The 18,834-nt window shown below is 44.5% G+C and overlaps 1 protein-coding gene across 2 annotated transcripts in view; it reads left to right on the top strand.

The window, feature by feature from the left end:
- Window positions 1–18,834, top strand: part of SEMA3D (semaphorin 3D) — a 199,383-nt gene that overhangs the window by 158,363 nt on the left and 22,186 nt on the right. For both annotated transcript variants that reach the window (XM_019543653.1, XM_019543652.1), the window contains one exon: window positions 16,626–16,848. In XM_019543653.1, coding sequence (XP_019399198.1) covers window positions 16,626–16,848 — 223 coding nt within the window. The remainder of the gene's footprint in view (window positions 1–16,625; window positions 16,849–18,834) is intronic.

The raw sequence follows: 18,834 nt of genomic DNA, 5'->3' as shown, positions 1-18,834 counted from the left end.
ACACACACACACACACACACACACACACACACACACACACACACACACTTTAAATAGAGGCAATATAACATTTCCCTGATAATGTCTATCAGTCTGTGTGTCTATGTGTTTGTCTGTCTCTAATGATCTATCCATCCATCTCTGTGTGTGGTAATTCTATTCTATAAAGTATGTATATAAAACAAATATAAATAATGGCTCATTTTAAATAATGCTGATGAAAAAGTGATAGGAACTTATTAAACTTATTATCAAAAAACATTTTCAAATAATTCTCTGGGTACAAGTGACCAGGCAAAACTTAAGGGAAAAGTCAAAAACAAAAACAAAAAATACATTTCAAAATGTTGTCTCAACTTTTTGGCATTTCAAAATTTGAAATTTCATAAAAATTCAGATGCAAAATGTCAACCTTCACTACAGTTGGACAGCAGTGGACAACATTATTATGAAAAAAATATTTCACCTAGTGTCTAAAGAACTAGATATAGGGCCTTGTTATATGTTATGCTGTGCACCATTCAAATATTGTATGTTGTTAGTGCTAGCTCAAGCTTGGTGTTAGTGCTAGCTCAAGTTTGGAGGCATTGCACATTCAGGCAAGCAGGAGTCTGGAGGACTGAAAAGAAATAATCCCATCCCTCCATTCTGGGCTTCTCCCACTATCCCCTAGGCACTCCCCTGCCCCAGGGCTTCTCCATACCACCTGCCAGCTTATATGTGACTGCCCGCACAAACCCTCCCCTGTCTGCTCCCCCGGGACAGACAGCATGAGCAGCCACAAATAAGTGGGGGCAGGCTGACAGAGGGGCAGGAAATGGGGATTTGGGGTGCTAGCATGGGCAGGGGAGAGGGGCTGAGTGGGGTGTTTACACTAAGGTGTAGCCTAGAGTGGCTGCGCCAGAGTGTAACACAAGTTGGGTAAAACAGATCAGAGATAATCCTGCCCTGGAGTGGCTTAACTTTGAGCTACCTAACGAGCACTTAAAACTAATTTCAGCTCTTAATGTGAGGACAATTCAGGTGTTAAGAGTTCCAGGAGCTGGCCAAAATTACTGTGTAACAAGGCCCTTATCCCAGCAGGGATGTCAGCACAGTGTTGTGCTCTCACTGTTGTGTGGCAGACAGGGGATCCTCACCGGGGCAGTATGGGGCTCGCAGCAGTCACAGTGAGCTTCCCTGCCTAGCTTTGTTGTGTCTGAAAAGGTTGAATATACTGTACTAAAATACATACACTGCCTGAGGGATTGTAGTGTCAATCATTTATTGTATATTAACCATCATATGCCTCATGTGTGAGTCACAAGTAGGCATGTCTGTGATTCTACTGGATGATTTCCATGCACCTAGTTGAGAGAATGTTAAATTTCGGAAAGTTTAATGACAAACCAATGCTCTCAATAAGCTCCACTTCTTAAGTCTACAATGACTTCCTGTAAACACCTGATAACTAGGAATCCTAGTTTTCCCTGATAAAAAAAATCACAAATTCACTGATAAAAACCCCGGGATCCATGACTGAAATGAAATGCCACTACATACATATATACGTATCAATTGAACATAAAGTTTTATTGATACATTTACAACTTTAAAGCAATGTGGAAGCCTACCAGTGGCTCAGTCACTATAGTAAAATAAATTCTAAGTACCTATACATTTTCATAGTTGATTTTGGGATTTTTATCATGGAAAAATCACAGGTCTCCCTGCCCCCTTAGCTCACCAGGACCCAAGTCCAGGCCCCTCACTCCCCACGCACAACCCCTTGGGCCCTGCTGATGCTTCTCACTCCCCATCCACAGCCCCTGCCCCTCCCAACCCTACTGGAGCAGGCCAGTGGTATGGGGTGAGGGACCCAAGTCTGCAGCTCCCTGCCCCACTTAGTAGCACCCGAGCCTTGGCCACTACCTGTGAGAGGTGGTGGCTGCTGCAGCTCACTCGCGTGTGGTATGGCTGGAGCGGAGCTCGTGGGGGGTAGGTGCAGGCTGCCTGCTGTGGACTTGGGGGGTGGAGCCAGCTCCCTGCCACTGTGCACATTCCGGGTGGTCAAGAGGGTCCCTTGCCCCCCAGATCTATGTGTGGGGTGGGGTGGGGTCAGCTTCCGGCTGCCTGCTGTGGGCTCGGGCTCCCTGCCCTGCTGCCCTCCACTGGGGCCTCCATGGCCCAGCAGGTGGGACCTGGCATGGCAGGACAGAACAGGGCTGGGTGGGAAAGCTCATTGCCACCACTGTGAGCCCCATGCTGCCCTGGTAACATGCCCCCTGTCTGCCCTAAAGCAGCAGGGATGTCTAGACAGCAGGGATGTCAGCACATTGTTGTGCTCTCACTGTTGTGTGGCAGACAGGGGATCCTCACCGGGGCAGTACGGGGCTCGCAGCAGTCACAGTGAGCTTCCCTGCCTAGCCCTGTGCTGCCCTGCTGTGCTGGGTCCCACCCTCTGGGCTGCAGTGGCCCCGGAGGGGGAAGCAGGGTTGGGAGCCTGAGCCCACAGCAGCCAGCCCACAGCCACCCCCATCCTGCACACAGATCTGGGGGGCACGGGTCCCACGTGCCACCCTGTGGGAGTGTGTGGAGCAGCAGGGAGATGACCTCCCCCCGACACCTGGACAAGCCACCTGTGACCCCATCCCACTTCCTGCTGGTGCCCACTCTGCAGCTGCGGTTTGTGGCCCCAAGCCGCATGCACTGCCTGGCTGGCCAGCAGCCCCAGCCCTGCCCTACCCAACTGTCTCCCTCCCTCCCACCCTCACTATGGGGTCCTCAGTCCCTGTCCCCCACTTACCTATGGGACCTGGTACCCATCTACATATACATGTATAGGGCACCACTTACCTGACCACCCTCCTCCCGCTGCCTTCAGCCCACTGCAGGTTGGAACTTTGCCAGCCTGCAGAGAGTTCTTTGCAAAAGAGCAAACTCCACATGTTTCTCTGTTAAAATGAAAAATCTGCATTTTTCTTGGTAAAGGAGAAAATCGTCATTTTCTGTTTATCCATGGGGAAACTGAAAACCCAGATCCCTGCTGATAACAACCATGAGAAAATAGTTCTATAGAAAGTTGAAGTCCTGAGGACCTCCTCATTCAGTCCTGATTCCATGGACTTGAGTAAGAGTTTGAGCAAGGGTCTGACTGGTAGTCAAGAGGATTCTAGGAAAGAGAGTGTCGGTCATATTTATTTATGCATTAAGTGAACATATTAACACATAAAATAGTAATTATTTCTATTACATATTTTTGAAAATGGATCCTGTTTTCAATATTGAGAGAGAACCATCCCAGATGAGAAAATCACTGAAATCAGAGGTTTGGGATATAGAATCCTGTGGCAGGGCACTGGTTGTGCCTGCCACTTTAAGGGCCTGGAGCTGGGAGCTACCAGGTGCCTGATGAGGGCAGCCATTTTGAACTGAGGGCTGCCCGTACAAACAGGGCAGTTCAGCTGCGAGAGGCCAGGCAACAACATTGCCTGGCCAGAGGGCTGCTGATATCATCTGGAGGTAAGGGAGGAGCTGTAGGGGATGGATAGGAGGCTCTTGGTCCTGGGTACAACCTAAAACTACACCCTGCTGGGTGTGGGTGCCCTGGTGGGGCTCCCAGTGGTGCAGGAGCCCCCAGGAAATGCCATGCCAGTTACCACCCTGGTGAAAGGTGGGTCCGGGCACCCTAACCCCTAGCCCCCACAACTGGGTGGATTACCCCTTGTTGGAGGGTCGGGAAGGTGGACCCCATGAAGAAGAGTAAGGGCCATAGATTCAGGCCTGTCTGAACTTCCCCTGACTGGCCCATGCTGGGGCCAGAACCAGAAGGGGCGAAGGGCTGGGGGCCCACCATGAGGAATGCCCAAGAGCTGAGCGCTTGGGGTTCTGACTGGCCTGTAGGTGGGCCAGGGCTAGTAGCCAAAGGTCCTAGTGGGGGAAGCAGTTCAGGGAGCTATGTTGCCCAGTATGACGGTGGAAGAGTCCGCCTGCGGAGAAAGCCAGGTGGGGTTCAATAGTAGGATTCTGGGGCCCAGTGTGGGGGCCAGCGATTGAAGAAACATCAAGATGCCATCTGTGAGGCTTGGGCTGTGGTGTAGGGGAGGAAAGGAGCCTCAAATAGCGCCCCCTGGCATCGGGGCAGGAAATGGGCAGCCTCCCGCTTGATTAACATCGATTAACTAATTAACGTCAAGGCCTGGTGGGCGAGAACGCAGGTGTTTGGCCCAAGAACAGGTGGGTGGGCCACAGTTGGATCGGCCCCAAGCAGGCCCCCTGTTACAAGTCCAAATTAGGATTTTTATTAATATTTCCTTTCACGCTTCTTTGTTATAGTAAGCTAAACCAAAATCCTGTGTGAGTAGTCTTCAATTTTGTCAGAGAGAGACAGAAATCCAATTTGACAGAGAAGCCTTGCAGGTCTTCTGCTCTTCTGCTTAATGGTTATGCAGATTTTCAACATCAGTAGTCAAGCAGGGGGAGATATACTGCAGGGCTTAGGGGTGTTCTGGCTGTTCCCTGGACACTGGAATCCCAACATGTTGGAGCAGACTCGATTAACTGGGTCTGCTGGAGCGTGGCAAATGCCATGCTCCAGCAGCCTCCTGAGTCTTGTGTATTAGCGTCCCCATGCTTAAACATGGTGGTGGGCACTTGAACTAGAGCTCACCAAGCAAGCTTTAGTTCAATCACCCCTGCCCCTGTTTTTAAGCACAGGGATGCTGATACAGGAGGTGCGGCAACGTTTTAATTAGAGTGGTTCTCAGAGCTACTCTAATTAAAACACTGCCCCCCGCCCCCCATCCCTGGAGCATGTGTAAAAGTGACCATTGTGCCCAAAGACAAAAGCCACCAGAGCTTTCTGTTGGATAGATTAACTCATGCGGTGCTAAGGGAATATTAAATAGATGCAATCTAGTCCTTTTAATTTTGTCAAACACTAGAATACAAAGTGACTATATGACTATAAAAATAAGCGATAAAATTAGCATGCGTAGCGTTGCTCCTGATTTCATTATATTTCTTATGTTTTAAACAACTGGCAGCACACACAAATGAATACACTGTGAAATGCATTTCCTTTGATGTTTGGCTTTGCAGAGATGCATTGACTTCCGTTAGGCATTTATACAGAAGCAAGAGACTGTCACCCTAATTTAACATTCAGCTCTGCTATCTTTATCTCCTGAGTAAATAAAGCTGCTTGCTATATATGCTGTGGCCACTTTGATATTGAAATTTTGACAAAATGCTTCCTGTGGCAATTTGTGTCAGAGATAAACTCCCAACATGACCATGATGTCAGGACTTTACAATGCTAGACAGTTACAGACAGCAGGAGCCCTTATTTGCTTCAGTTCCTTTCTCACTGGCATTGCTTGCTTGCCCTCTGGTGTCAGTTCAAGGCAAAAGGCAGGGTGGAGATGCATCTTACAGACTAAATAAGATACGTATAGAACATAAGCTATCGTGAACTCGAGTTCACTCCATCAGATGCTGTGAAAAGATAACAGAGAGCAGTGTATAAAGGGGAGTGAGTGAATGGATTACAAAAAGTGGGAAAGGAGGAGGGGGATGAAGGGGGAAAGGGAAACAGTGCTGAGAGGGGAATACAAGCAAGAACCCACAGGAGCAAAGGGGTCACATATGCTTATCCAAGTAATGGGATAAGAATCTGTGATCCCAGTTAGTTTGTAAGTTCAAGGACTGCTGGTATGCTGTATTAGGGAACAGACACACTCTTAGGCTTTGTCAGTGTAAAATGTATTTTTCTTTCAGCCAAACCTTTACTGGCATTAATAGGGAGCTCCAGGAAATTAAACAATGGGGAAAGGATTGATAAGTACTAATTCTGGGAACTGAAGAAAGGGCAAAATCAAATATAAAAAGCAAGCAGGTCTGCAACAAAGGTCTATTTGAAAAGCAAGACATTATCATTATAACGTTCTTTCACCTCTAAAAAAAAAAAAAAAAAAAAAAATGGATCTGAATTGTAACGAGGTACAACTTAAGCTTGTTTCTTCCTTGTTGCATGAGGATTCACCCAGGACACTTCCATTAACAGTACAAGTAATCCAAGGCTTATTTATGAACACAGATCTTAACATATATTGTAAAGTGTTTCACCTTTTTAAAATTGGGATTTTATAATTCCTTGCCAGCACCAAGGAAAAGGCAGAATAGCAGGATTTGGAGCAGTCCGGGAGATAAGAGCATTTACTCTGCCTATGTACCTGGCTGTAATCACTGCAGTAGCTGAACACCTTACAACCTTCCTGGATGTCGCCCTCAGTGCTTCTGTGAGAAACAAAAAAATTATTTCCACTTTGCAGATGAGAAACTGAGAAATTGAGGACCACGTGTTTAAAGGAATTTAGGGTGGCAAAGCCTCAGTTAGGAGGTACTAATGACATTTTCACAGGTCTAACATTGAAGTCCATGGCAAAACTCCTAGTTACTTCAGTGGGTCTGCAATTTCTCATTAACTGACTTGTCAAAGGTCTGGTAGGAAATCCGTGGCATAGTCTTTTATCCCAACCAATACTTCAACCTTGAAAAGAGGTACCAAAAGGAAGAAGCCATCCCTCAATCCAATTTTAAGAGGTTGTTTATTTGGTCTCTTCAGGTTTCTTTCCACTTCGAACTGTAAAAGCAAAATATGACATGGGACTTCTGAATTCTTTGTATTTTTATGTCCTAAGAGTTTCTTTTGAAAAAAATCTAAAATAACTAAAATTAAAATTTAGTTTATCCTAAAATGTCTGTCTTACTTTCTTGTTCAACTCCCACCCCCCTTCCTTTTGCTTTCTTTTTCCCTTTTCAGTGGACCATCTTGCCATAATATCTAAGCACCAATCTTATTTCTCTCCTTTTTCTTGTCCGCTAAGATTTTCCAATGCAAAGGTAGGTAGGAGAAGTGATTTACTTCTCATCTACCTAGACTGAGTCCCAGGAGAATGAGCCTTGGAGATATTGCTGTTTGCCAAAAACTCCCACTGTTCTCTTGGCTGGCCAGCTTTCGTGCTGTAATAAGTGCGTTCATAAAACACTGAAGTTGAACAGGTTTTGATTATTATTTTTAGACTTATCTCCTGTTGCTCCTGATCTTTTATAGGTTGGAATGCATTCCTTACTTCTCCCATTCCTCTCTCCTTTGATCTCCCCATTTTAATTGGGCAGCTCAATTACGTGAAATCTTTCACTTTGTTTTTTTGTCCAGAAAGAACTTCCTCCTCCTCCTCCTCCTCTTTCTCCTCCTCCTCCTCCTTACCGGTATGCTTGCCTTACATAAATCATCTGTGAGTTAACAGCAGATTTTCAGGACTCAATGAATCTTCTTACCTTTCATACTTAAAAGGCTTTAGGGAGCACTCTGCCACGCCACCTGCAAAGTCAAGGGCATGTAGCTGAGGTCTCTCATTCCAGTCACCCTCAGAGTAATTCTCTATGACCCAATATTTGAAAGTGCAGTTTTCAAAGTATTGTCCTGCTTTTCAGAGAGTACTCAGTGGGTGCATCTACACATGTGCTTTCTGTGGAGTTGACTAATTAGCTCCGCAGTAAAGCATCACCATCTTCATATGCACCGGTATTAGGACGCAGTAAATTCATTAATTTGCTGTGAGATAATACTGTCAGGAACAGTACTATCTTATGGCAGAGTAACTTACTGTGCAGAAACACACATCTGCCCATGCACAGCAGTTTGAGCTGGGATGGTGTAGCCCCAGGCTGGCCGCAGGCTTGGAGGGTCAGCCACATGGCTCTGCAGTTTCGGCACTCTCATGCCCCAGCCAGCCTCTTTGCTGTCCAGTGCTGCCACCTGGAGCCTGGGGCTGCCCACTTCTTCCTCCCCAGCTTGTTGCCGGTTTGGGGCTGCTCTGTCCCAGCTCAAACTGCTGTGGTCCCAGGTGCACATGCAAATACTGCACCTGCGAGTATCTGCTTGTGCCATAGTTTATAGCGTCATCTTAGTGGCACATGTAGATACATCCAGCAGCTCTTACTGGTTTCATTAGGACCTGTGAAGTACTCCACATTTTGGTAAATGAGCCATTTAATCCAAATAAGAGATTTTTGCAATTGCTTTTAAAAATCTTGGCCAGGGTTGCTCCAGAATGTTAATGCAGACTCATTTCACATTTTCTGAGCCATACACTCAGGGCTGCATTCAACTACAAATTTAACAAAACAAGCAGATAATAAAACAAAGCTTCTGTATGTGCAATGTAGCCATATTAACCTCCATTATATTTTATTTGAGAAAGATTAGGCTTAATTTACCAACATCTGACCTGGTTTAGATTTCAATTGTGCAGATTTCCTTTGGACTATAGAAGAAAAAAGAGAAGGGCAACATCTTCTTTGCTGCTGAACCTTCTCCCTGTTATTATCTGGGAAGCCCCTGAGTTTCTTTCACTTCCCATAGGAACTCCATCTCAAATTCCCCATTTTGCAAATAATTTGGCCTTCCTCATTTTGCAAATAATTTGCACACATTTTTGGCACGCTTATATAACACACTGCAGAAAGGATGTGGACAATTGGAGGGAGTCCAGCGGAGGGCAACAAAAACGGTGAGGGGGCTGGGGCACATGACTTATAAGGAAAGACTGAGGGAACAGGGTTTATTTAGTCTAGAGAAGAGAAGACTGGGAGGGGATTTAATAGCAGCCTTCAACTCCAGGGGTTCAAAAAAGAATAGAGCTAGATTGTTCTCAGTGATGGCAAATGACAGAACAAGAGACAATGATCTAAAGTTGCAGCAAGGGAAGTTTAAGTTAGATATTAGGAAGAACTTTCTCACTAGGAGGGTAATAAAACACTGGAACAGGTTACCCAGAGAGGTTGTGGAAGCTCCATCCTTGGAGATTTTCAAAACCCAGCTAGACGAAGCTTTGACTGGAATGATTTAGTTGGGGATGGTCCTGCTTTGAGCAGTGGGTTGGAGCAGGTGACCTCCTGAGGTCCTTTGCAACCTTAATTTTCTATGATTCTATGTTTTAATCAATAGACACTAATATTCTTTATAAAAGAGGAAAGTATCACCTCATTTTACAGATGAGCAAATTTAGGCAAAAAGGTGTTGAGTGACACACCCAAGGTTACCCAGCAGGTCAGTGGTAGTGTCCGGAATGAAATCTTGTCTAGTGGTCCAGCCTCCAGCCCACATTGCTTTCCTCACCAATGGGCAGCTCAGTGCAGTCTGACCAGCTGGCCAGATTCTGATTCTGATCTTCGTTACATCTGTGCAAACTAACAACTTCACTGCACTTTTTTCTGAGTTCATGCCAATATAACTAAGATTAGAATTAAGCCTAATGCAGTTATTGCCTAAGTGAACTCCCACTGAAGTCAGTGAAAAATAGACATCGGTGAATATTGAATCAATCCATCAACATTTGGTGACTATTTTACGTAGTGGGTGAACATAGATGTTCCAAGCATGTATTAATTTTTTTTTTTTCCCCTCTGGTCCTTTTTAATTTGTGAGTGCATGTGCAAGTAACAGTGTTAAAAACAATGAACCAAATAAATCTGGCAAGAGTAACATATACTATGGATATGTTGAGCCAGATCCTATTCCATCGTGGGTAGATCCCACTTATTTGCCTGAATTAATTTAGGCATTTAATAGATTGAATAGGATCTGGCCTGTTCTTTGCATATTGCCTACACAGAAACTCCACTAGAGATGTCAGTCACGTCAAAATGGGAAGGTACACAGATGCTATGATGAGATTTGTTCATAAGAAGCAATGCGGGTTAATGAAGTTCTTTCTCAGCCTTATATGTAGTAGGGCTGTGTGAAGCTTCGGTCCCTGATTTGATTTGGCGGAGATTTGGCCCAAATCGGTGGGCAAATCTCCTAAGCTGAATCGAATCAGAGGACCCTTTAATCTCTCTGAATCTAATTGGAACCCTCTGAATCTCAGAGAGATTCAGAAAGGTTCAGACATAGACACAGCTTGAAACGTTTTTTTCTGCATACTTCTAGGTAGCAGGTGCTTTGAGTGCTGCAGTGCTGGGATGCATGGAGCATCCCACAGAAGCGTGGGGGGCTCCCCAGCGCTTTTTGGCAGCAGACCTGGAAGTAGACCAGAAGCATATCGAGTCCACTTCTGGGTCCACCAGGGAGCGCACAGGGGGCTCGGCAACTGGTGCCTCCTGGGTCTGGGGGGGTGCACCCAGGTCCCCCCGTGCACACTCCCCAGCAGACCGAGAAGTGGAGAGGAGGTACTTCTGTCCACTTCTGAGTTCACCGCCGAGCACATGGAAGGCCATCCCGCACTCCTGTGGGACACTCCATGTGCCCCAGCATTGCAGCGATCGTGAGCTGTGCCTGCTCGAGGTATGTAGAAAAACCTTTTAAAGCTGTGCCTGTGTCCAAATCACTGATTCTCTGAATCAGCATTGAATCTTCAGATTTGGATTTGGCCGAAACGAATCAGGGGCAGTGATCCTAATCAACAAATCAAATCATTGTCCCTGATTCTAGCTGAATCCTAATCCAAATCGAATAGGGCCCACTTTGCACACCTAATATGTAGCACTCTTGATATTTAAGTCATGTACCCCTTTGATATATATAAATACTCCTGTCAATTCCTGTCAGTAAGAAAGGATGATGGATTCTGAGGGCAACAGCTGGCCACTGCTGATGTGAATTAATGTCCAACCGCAGATAACATAGAGATCACAAGTCTCATTTCCACTTCTGACACATGCCAGGATATGACTCAAGCTTTAGGAGGTGAAAGGCTTCTTCATTCACCTAATCTGCCACCTTGCTTCTACAGTTATATATCAAGCTGATTAGCATGGAAGGAAGCAAAGATCTCAAGAGATGGTCTATAATTATGGGTGGAGAAAGCTTTAAACAGCTGTTTGGTAATTTTGTAAAAGGCAAAAACCCTTTGGCCGTCCACTAAACTATGCCACTGTCTGAGAGGCTGATGGAAGCAGCTATCTTTGCCAAGTATAACACAGTTCCACCTGACCAGCTGCTCTCACTCGTGGTGATATCTTAGGATCTGATTCAAAGACCACGGGAGCCATTGGGAATCCCATTGACTTAAACAAGTTTTGGATCAAGTTTAGTCCCTAATCATGCTAACTGATCAGTATAAAAGTTGGCATGGAGCCTCACTGAACTTGATGAGCAGAGACTGCTCCATATCACATGCTGCAGGACTGGAGACCTGGGGAATAGTGTAACTGTTAAATGCTTTCACGTTGCTAGATGCTTTACTGTTATACCTGTTTTTTTGCTCTGCTGCCCAAGTTCTTTTTCCACTTCAGCATTTCTAGCAAGATGTATAAAGATTTTACATTGGCAACAAGTGCAAAAGCATTTGGGCCCAGACACTCATCCATTTTTTCAAACTGGTATTCAGAGAAAAAATGATTCAGCCGTAAATGAGGCCACACAGAAAGCTTTCAAATATATGGACTGTGAGACATGAATGTAATATATTTAGCAAGTGATAATGTGTGCTACAGAAAAATACACACAAGGGGAAAAGAGAGAAATTTCAGTGTCAGAGAGCAATTGAACGTTTGGAACCAGGGGACAATGGCCTTGATTCTCTTCCAGCACATGCTGGTGCAAAGGCCTGATCCTAAGCTTAGTGGAGAAAATGAAACCTGAAATACTTTTCAGTGACTTCAGCAGTTGACTCAAACCCCAAATGAATAACATTAGCACTCAAATCAGTAGATTTTTTTTGAGGTTTAAACCCAGTAAAAGTGGGAAGAGAATCAGGTTTGGATAGTTAAGAAGAGCTATTTCTCTGGCATTGGACCTAAAAAGTGTACTTTGTGTCTATGGTTTGGCTTGTTTGTGGTGGTTGCTGTGCCCAAATTGCGTCCTTTCATGTTACTATGGTCCCGTTTATATTTTTCTAGAAATCTAAAAGCTCTTGACTGGCCCCAATTGATTTTTTGATTTGTCACAGTATTCTGTAGTCTTTAGCTACATAGTATCAAAGTAAATCGTTCTCTGCTTAAATGTATTAAAATAACATTGTTATCTCCACAAATGAATCTGACTGGAGCCTATCTCCAGGGACTACCCTTGTAATGACTTTCATTTGTGAAAGCATGGAAGAGAATAGAACATGGGAGATCACGTTCAGCAAACCAGAGGATAATGATCTTGTTCAAACGCTGGCAGAAAGCCACTAGGAATAACTTGCTCCAAAAGAAAATATATTTCCAAAGGAGCCTAGTTTTCAATAGGCAATTGAAATCCCTGCTTCTCCTTTGTTTTACAAAACTCTGTGTTTTCAGAGGTGTTTTGTGAATACTCATCACACTGCAGTAATGTAAATGCATCTGCATTTTCTGCTTGATTTTTAGCTATGGAGATGTATCCTGTTGTAGGCTGACATGATTATAGAAGGATGTGCATTGACATTCAACTAGTTGCAATTCAGTGCCATCCAAAAATGTGGGGTACAGTTTTCAAAAGTGACTAAAGATCCTAAATTGTACTTACCTTCTATACATCTTAAGTTCCTAAGTAATGCTTTTAATATGATTTAGCCACTTAAAGATACAGACAAGCCTAATGCAAGTCTAATTTTAGGTGCTTAGATGTCATGGGGCATCAACCTGTGTTTCAGGCACCATACTGCCCTTAAAAATGGGCCTAGATCACTTCTGTAAACTAAACTTAGGTGCTCCAGATCATGTAGGTCATTTTGAAAAAAAATAGTTTTGTTAAGCATTTTTTTCCTAACTAGTTTCTTTTTTCAAGGGTTTTTGAAGTTCTGTATGTAAATATTAATCCCTCTCCTTCAAGAGAATAGTTTTGGAGGCTACTATCTACTTTGGCTACATGCCAAACTAAGCAAATTTATCTTTTTGACTTAGATAAACTGTACCAATTGGATTTTGCATTTGAATGTATGATCTGCTTATAGAATCAAAGTCTGCATGGTTGATCACTGCTAAAATTCTGTGAGCTCCTTAATACAGAGTTCTCAATAATACAATAGAAGTTGCGCGTAGGAAATTGTAATGTACAAAGGGGGGAAAAGTATCACACGATCCACGTCTAGTAATGAATCTGCTAGGAAAATGTTTTTCCTGGTAACCGTAGCTGTTTAGTCATTGGAAGAACACCCACTAACCATGTAGGAAGGGTGCCCTAAGTATTTGGCATAGTATTTACATAGTGTGAATGTTTTGCATTATGCTGACTCTTTTGCACTGCAGCAAGTCTTAACCACTGAGCCTTTAGCTGGCATCGGAGGTAGAAAGCTTGTCAAATTGAAAATTTGTTATTTGAAAACTTAGCATGGAGATGAGTTCTGTTCTCTCTGCTTAAATCAGCTGTGAAGGATGATTACAAAACACTCACCACAAGCCTTAGTTTTGCCCAAGCACGCTGCAGAGAGATTTCTTCACCAGCCGTCCCTCCTCACATTCTGTGTTACGGCTCCATCTGGCAGGAGGCACAAGGATTATTCAGCCAACCCTTTTATGACAATCATAGTGGGCAGTAAATAGTAGATCAACCCTTGACGAGTTTTCTGCAGGCACCATGGCAAAGACGTTTTAAGGAAGTTTTATTCAATGTGGCGTAATGAGGTAGCATTGGGGATGTTTATAGGAAGGTTTTTCCATATGTGAAAGACACCGTGGCAGAAATCATAGTGGTGTGTGAAGTACATTTGGAAGCCAGCATCTTGTGCCTATCCTCAGCCCAATTAGTGCCCCATTTGTCTCACTCCTTATTATTTGCATCTTCTTGATACAGTTGACCTCGTGATGCTGAGAGACGATAGGCACGGTGGGGGTTAGACCATAAGCATAGTTGAAATTAAGTCAAGTAGCTTGTGTTTACTGCAAGGGAGAAGGGAAAACCAGTAAAGAGAAGCAAAAACAGAGATGATGTGGTCCAGCCAGCAGACTAGGAAAATGATCTTTGCAGCTATATTGTGAATGACTGTAAGCAGGGCAAAGCTGCATTTCTCGAGACAATAAAAAGATGTTTCTATAACTGAGCCAGGAGATAAGAGCCTGAAGAGAGGTTTTTTTAGCTATGTGGGTGGATAGGAATGGCTATATCTTTGAAACAGATCTGGTGTTTAAATTTTAAGAAAGGATGTCTGAAAAATTAGAAGCAATTTAGAGAAAAGTTCCCGGAACCTGCCTTACACTGAGAGCCAAAAGGATCTCCATTCAGTTCATAAAAGAGAAAGTTAAAAGACAGCGGAATTACTTTCTGTAATTACCTAACTCCTACCATAATCCCCCTTGAGCAGGGGGTTCCTGCCTTAAGCAGAGGGTTGAATTAGATGGCCTCTTGAGGTTTCTTTAAACTTCCTATGGTACATAAGAAGAAGAAATTAGAGCAGTCTTTTGTCTCGTAGCAAAAACATAACAAAGGGAACAGGGTTAAGCTATTTTTTCTCATAAGGTTCCAGCAGTGGTAATGCACCATTGGTTGGGGAGCAGATGGCAACAGAATTGCTCTTGTTACATTTTGGCAACACTCCCCCAGTGCTGGAGACCCCCGAACTTGATGAAATAGAGCAGTAGGGCATCTGTAGCCTTTGGGCAGCGTGGAGTATGCTTCTGTTCAGCCCTCTCCCACCCAAGCTCAGGGGCTTCTCTGCTTTATTTTGCTCACCTTTGTTATGCATAGATCAGGGTAGGTTGTGAACCTGAGAAATTAAGCAGTTTGGGATACCTGCGAAACACTGAAAGGCAGTGCCTCTTGTATTTGTGTTGAGGATACAGTATCTAGGAGCTTTCATTGATAGTCACCAGAGGGCACTGTAGACTTACTGTTGAAAAATTGGGTGTGCATGGGATTTGCTGACTGTATCAAGTGAACGGGGGTGCTGATGTATATATGAATCTTAAAATGTAGAGATAAACAACAAAAGTTTAGAGGCAAACAACAAAAGTTTTTCTTCCCCCCTCTATGTAGTCCAGATACTTATTCACTTTTCCAATATCTAAAGTAATAGGCCTTCCCTAGGCGAGGGGGACTCTTCTACAGAGCCTATCTCACACTGAGGAAGATCTAGCATTCAGCAGACACTTGCCTTCCCCGGGAGCAGCAGTGTCTTGCTTCCAGATTAATAGTGAGACTGGGTGATCACTGTGGCTTTTCCTGACTTCTGTGGGAATTGAGACTGCTCTGGACTGAGCACTTGTTTAAAACAGATCCCCCCCCCCGCCCAAACTTCTACTTTTAACACTGGTAAGAGTTACAACAATAATGAAAGTCAGACATTTTGGAGATTTTTCTTCCTCGTGTTACTTGATCATTTATGGCTGAAGACTGTGCACTCTTGATTATCCTAAAGCCTGTTGGAAAGAATTTTAAAATGTGTCATGAACGACATGCATCCTGCTGACATGTACAATTACAGTACAGTATTCCTGAACACCGTGCTTAGTGATAGTGATACAACCGTACAACCATATGACCTGACCTCATGCTCTGTTCAGATGGAGAAGAGAACAGGACACTTCCACTAATGGTTTTAGCATGTATTTACTAAAGTAACTTTAAACTAGAGGCAAAGAGGTAGCTTTAAATTAGTTTCATTAAAAAAGTTTTGCAATGAGGCAAAATGCCTACTAGATAGACCCCTATTACTAATTGCTAACATATGCTGCTATCCCTTATTATGCAATTCCAGCAAGTGGCTGGCACTCAGAGCTCTCACTGAACTCAGTTGAAGTTCTTCCTGAGAGAGGATTGCTAGTGTGTGGGGGGAAAATCATCAGCAACAATTACACCGTGTGCATGTGTGTATGTGAGAGAGAGAGTTGGACAAAAAATATGATTTATAACTCTGTGGCTACATCTAATGAGATGCTTGCTGCACAGTAGCTCATTACTACTGCACAGTAGCATTGCTGGGCATGAACCGTGATGCAATGCGATGCTACTGCCTAGTAGTAATGAGCTGTTCCACAGTAGTAACGAGCTACTGCACAGTCAGCATCCCCAGGCAGCCATGCCAGGATGCTACTGCGCAGTAATGCCAGTTACTACACGGGCATTTAGTACTTGGTCATGCAAGTACTAAATGACTGTGAAGTAACAACTGCGCAGTGGGCATCCCGTGTAGATACACCCTGTAAATGAGTGGGATGGAATAAATAAAATTTAAGTCAGTTTTAGCAGCCCAAGAGCAGTTCATAGGAGAAGAGAAGGGATACATAGAACAAAATACAGAGTTGTTGGATGTTGAAAGTACTTCTTTACACTAGAAAACCAATTGGAGGTTTTTTCCCAGTAAAAGGCCAAAATCACCTGACCTCTGGGAATCTGGCTTTACAACCAGACAATCCTGATTTTATAGCAACTATTATGTGCATTGTTGTGTTTGTTTAGAGATATACTAAATAAAATCACAGTATCCAGGATGATTAGAAAAAAAAAAATAAAAGGTTGCATCCTAATGCCACAGTTAGGCACTTGAATAAGTGGCCTGTTTTTGCGAAGGACTGAACAGAGTTCAGTGAAAGTTGGACAGAATATTGTATGTCAAACTCTGCTTCCAGTTAGCCAGGTGATTTTTTCATTTAAAACATTTCTAACCTGCAAGCGAATCCTGCAGATTAATCTATATTCTTTCCTAATATCCTCTCCTTGTTCTCTCTCTTTTGTTCAGTGTCCAAGCAAAACCTATGACCCACTTATAAAATCTACCCGAGATTTTCCAGATGACGTCATTAGTTTTATCAGACGTCATCCACTGATGTACAAGTCAGTTTACCCGGTGACCGGAGGACCTGTATTTACGAGGATCAACGTCGACTACCGGCTGACACAGATCGTGGTGGATCATGTTATGGCAGAAGACGGTCAATATGATGTTATATTCCTCGGAACAGGTATATGAGAGCACTCTTGTCATATTTCTGCATGGGCAATGATGCTGAACAGTTAAAAAGGATGAAGAAGACCATTTAAGACATTTTTCGTTAGAATTTTTCCATTAGTTTCACTGGGATCTGAATTAACCCCTTCATCATTGCCACATGGGTCACATCGAGAAGAGGACAATAGGTGCTTAAAATGGGATGCAGGCAGGCTTTAGGAATCTAAGTCCATTTTCTACAACAAATCAACAATTCAGACCACACCTATCCCCCCAAGTCAGCAACTCTCTAACCCTGGAGGCACCTTAAACATCCTAGGAACTTTCCAGGCTCCCTTGGTTTCTACATTGTATGCGTGCTCTGAAGTTCCCAGTCTGAGCAGCCAGGTGCCTAGGTCCTACCTTCTCCCCACTAGGATCCAGGGTCAAGGAGGAGTAGTACCAACAACCCCAGAAGGACATGATTCAGTAATAATTTGCAGAGCGTGGTTCTCACACAGCAAGAGGACCAGCCACTTTCAGTTTGGCTGCCAGGCCTTTCCATGCATTTTATATTACAGATAAATAATTCTGACAGAATGGACCTTAAACCTGAACTCTGTACTCCCAGTAAATGCACTGAATTATAGAGCTAGGTTTTTTACTTGGCTGCTGTCCTGGCCCCATGACCCTTGACTAAGGCCAGTACTAGCTTTCTGCTAAGCCTGGGATTGCCACCAAAAAAGCAAGGCCCAACCAGTCATTCCTGGCCTGCATAGGCCCAATCCCAAGAAGTTTGGCACTAGAGAGAACTTAGATAGGTCCCAAACGCAAACCCCAATGCCATCCTCAGGCTTTTCTGAGACAGCATGGGGATGCTCTTGGGAGATATCCAAGTGGGTTACATTGCCTACTAGGGCTATGTGGAACTTTGGTCCCTGATTAGATTCAGTGGGCATTCGGCCTGATTCAGTGGCTGAATCTCCAAATCTGAATCAAATCAGGTGACCCTTTAATCTCTCCAAATCAATGTGGGATGATTTGGACATAAAGACGTTTTTAATGTTTTTTTCTACGTACCTCTGGGTAGCAGGGGCTTGGGATTGGTGCAGTGCTGAGGCAGATGGAGCATCCCACAGAAGCATGGGGGGCTCTCCAGCATGCTCACCAGCAGACCCAGAAGTGGACCAAAAACACTTCTGGGTCCACCAGGGAGCATGCTCAAGGGGCAACTCATGCCTCCTGGATCTGGGGGGTACCTGGGGGTCCCACTGCAGCTGATTGTCAGGCTGGGGGGGCATAGGGAGGGGCCCAGGCACTCCCCTACAGACCCGGGTTTGCTCCATTCACCCCAGCATTGCAGTGATCACGAGCTGTACCTGCTATCTCAAGGTATATAGAAAAAGCTTTTAAAGCTGTTTCATAGTTTCTAGGGTTGGAAGGGACCTGCGCAGATCATCAAGTCTGATCCCCTGCCATGGGCAGCAAAGAATGCGGAGGTCAAATGACCCTGGTTAGGTGATTATCTAGCCTCCTTTTGAAGACCCCCCAGAGTAGGAGCTAGCACCACTTCCCTTGGAAGTTGGTTCCAGATCCTAGCCATCCTGACCGTGAAGTAGCGCCTCCTGATATCTAGTCTGAATCTACCCTCTGCCAGCTTGTGACCGTTATTCATTGTTACTCCTGGTAGTGCTCAGGGGAACAGGGACTACCCCAGTACCTGCTGGTTCCCCTGATAAGTTTACAGATGGCCACCAGATCCCCTTGTCTTGTGGACACTGAACAGGTTCAGGTCCAGTAGCCTCCCCTCGTAGGGCCTGCCTTGATGCCCCCTGATCATGCGAGTGGCCTCCTCTGGACCCTCTGCATGTTGTCCACATCCCTTCTAAAGTGCAGTACCCAGAACTGGATGCAGTACTCCAGCTGCGGCCTGACCAGTGCCACATAGAGGGGGAGGATCACCTCCTTGGACCTGCTCGAGATGCATCTGTGGATGCATGACAAGGTACGGTTGGCCTTC

Source organism: Crocodylus porosus, unplaced genomic scaffold (genome assembly GCF_001723895.1).
Source record: "Crocodylus porosus isolate Cpor-Errol unplaced genomic scaffold, CroPor_comp1, whole genome shotgun sequence".
Lineage (NCBI taxonomy): Eukaryota > Metazoa > Chordata > Crocodylia > Crocodylidae > Crocodylus > Crocodylus porosus.
The sequence above is the reverse complement of the archived record's forward strand: the minus strand, read 5'-3'. Positions and strand labels throughout refer to the sequence as shown.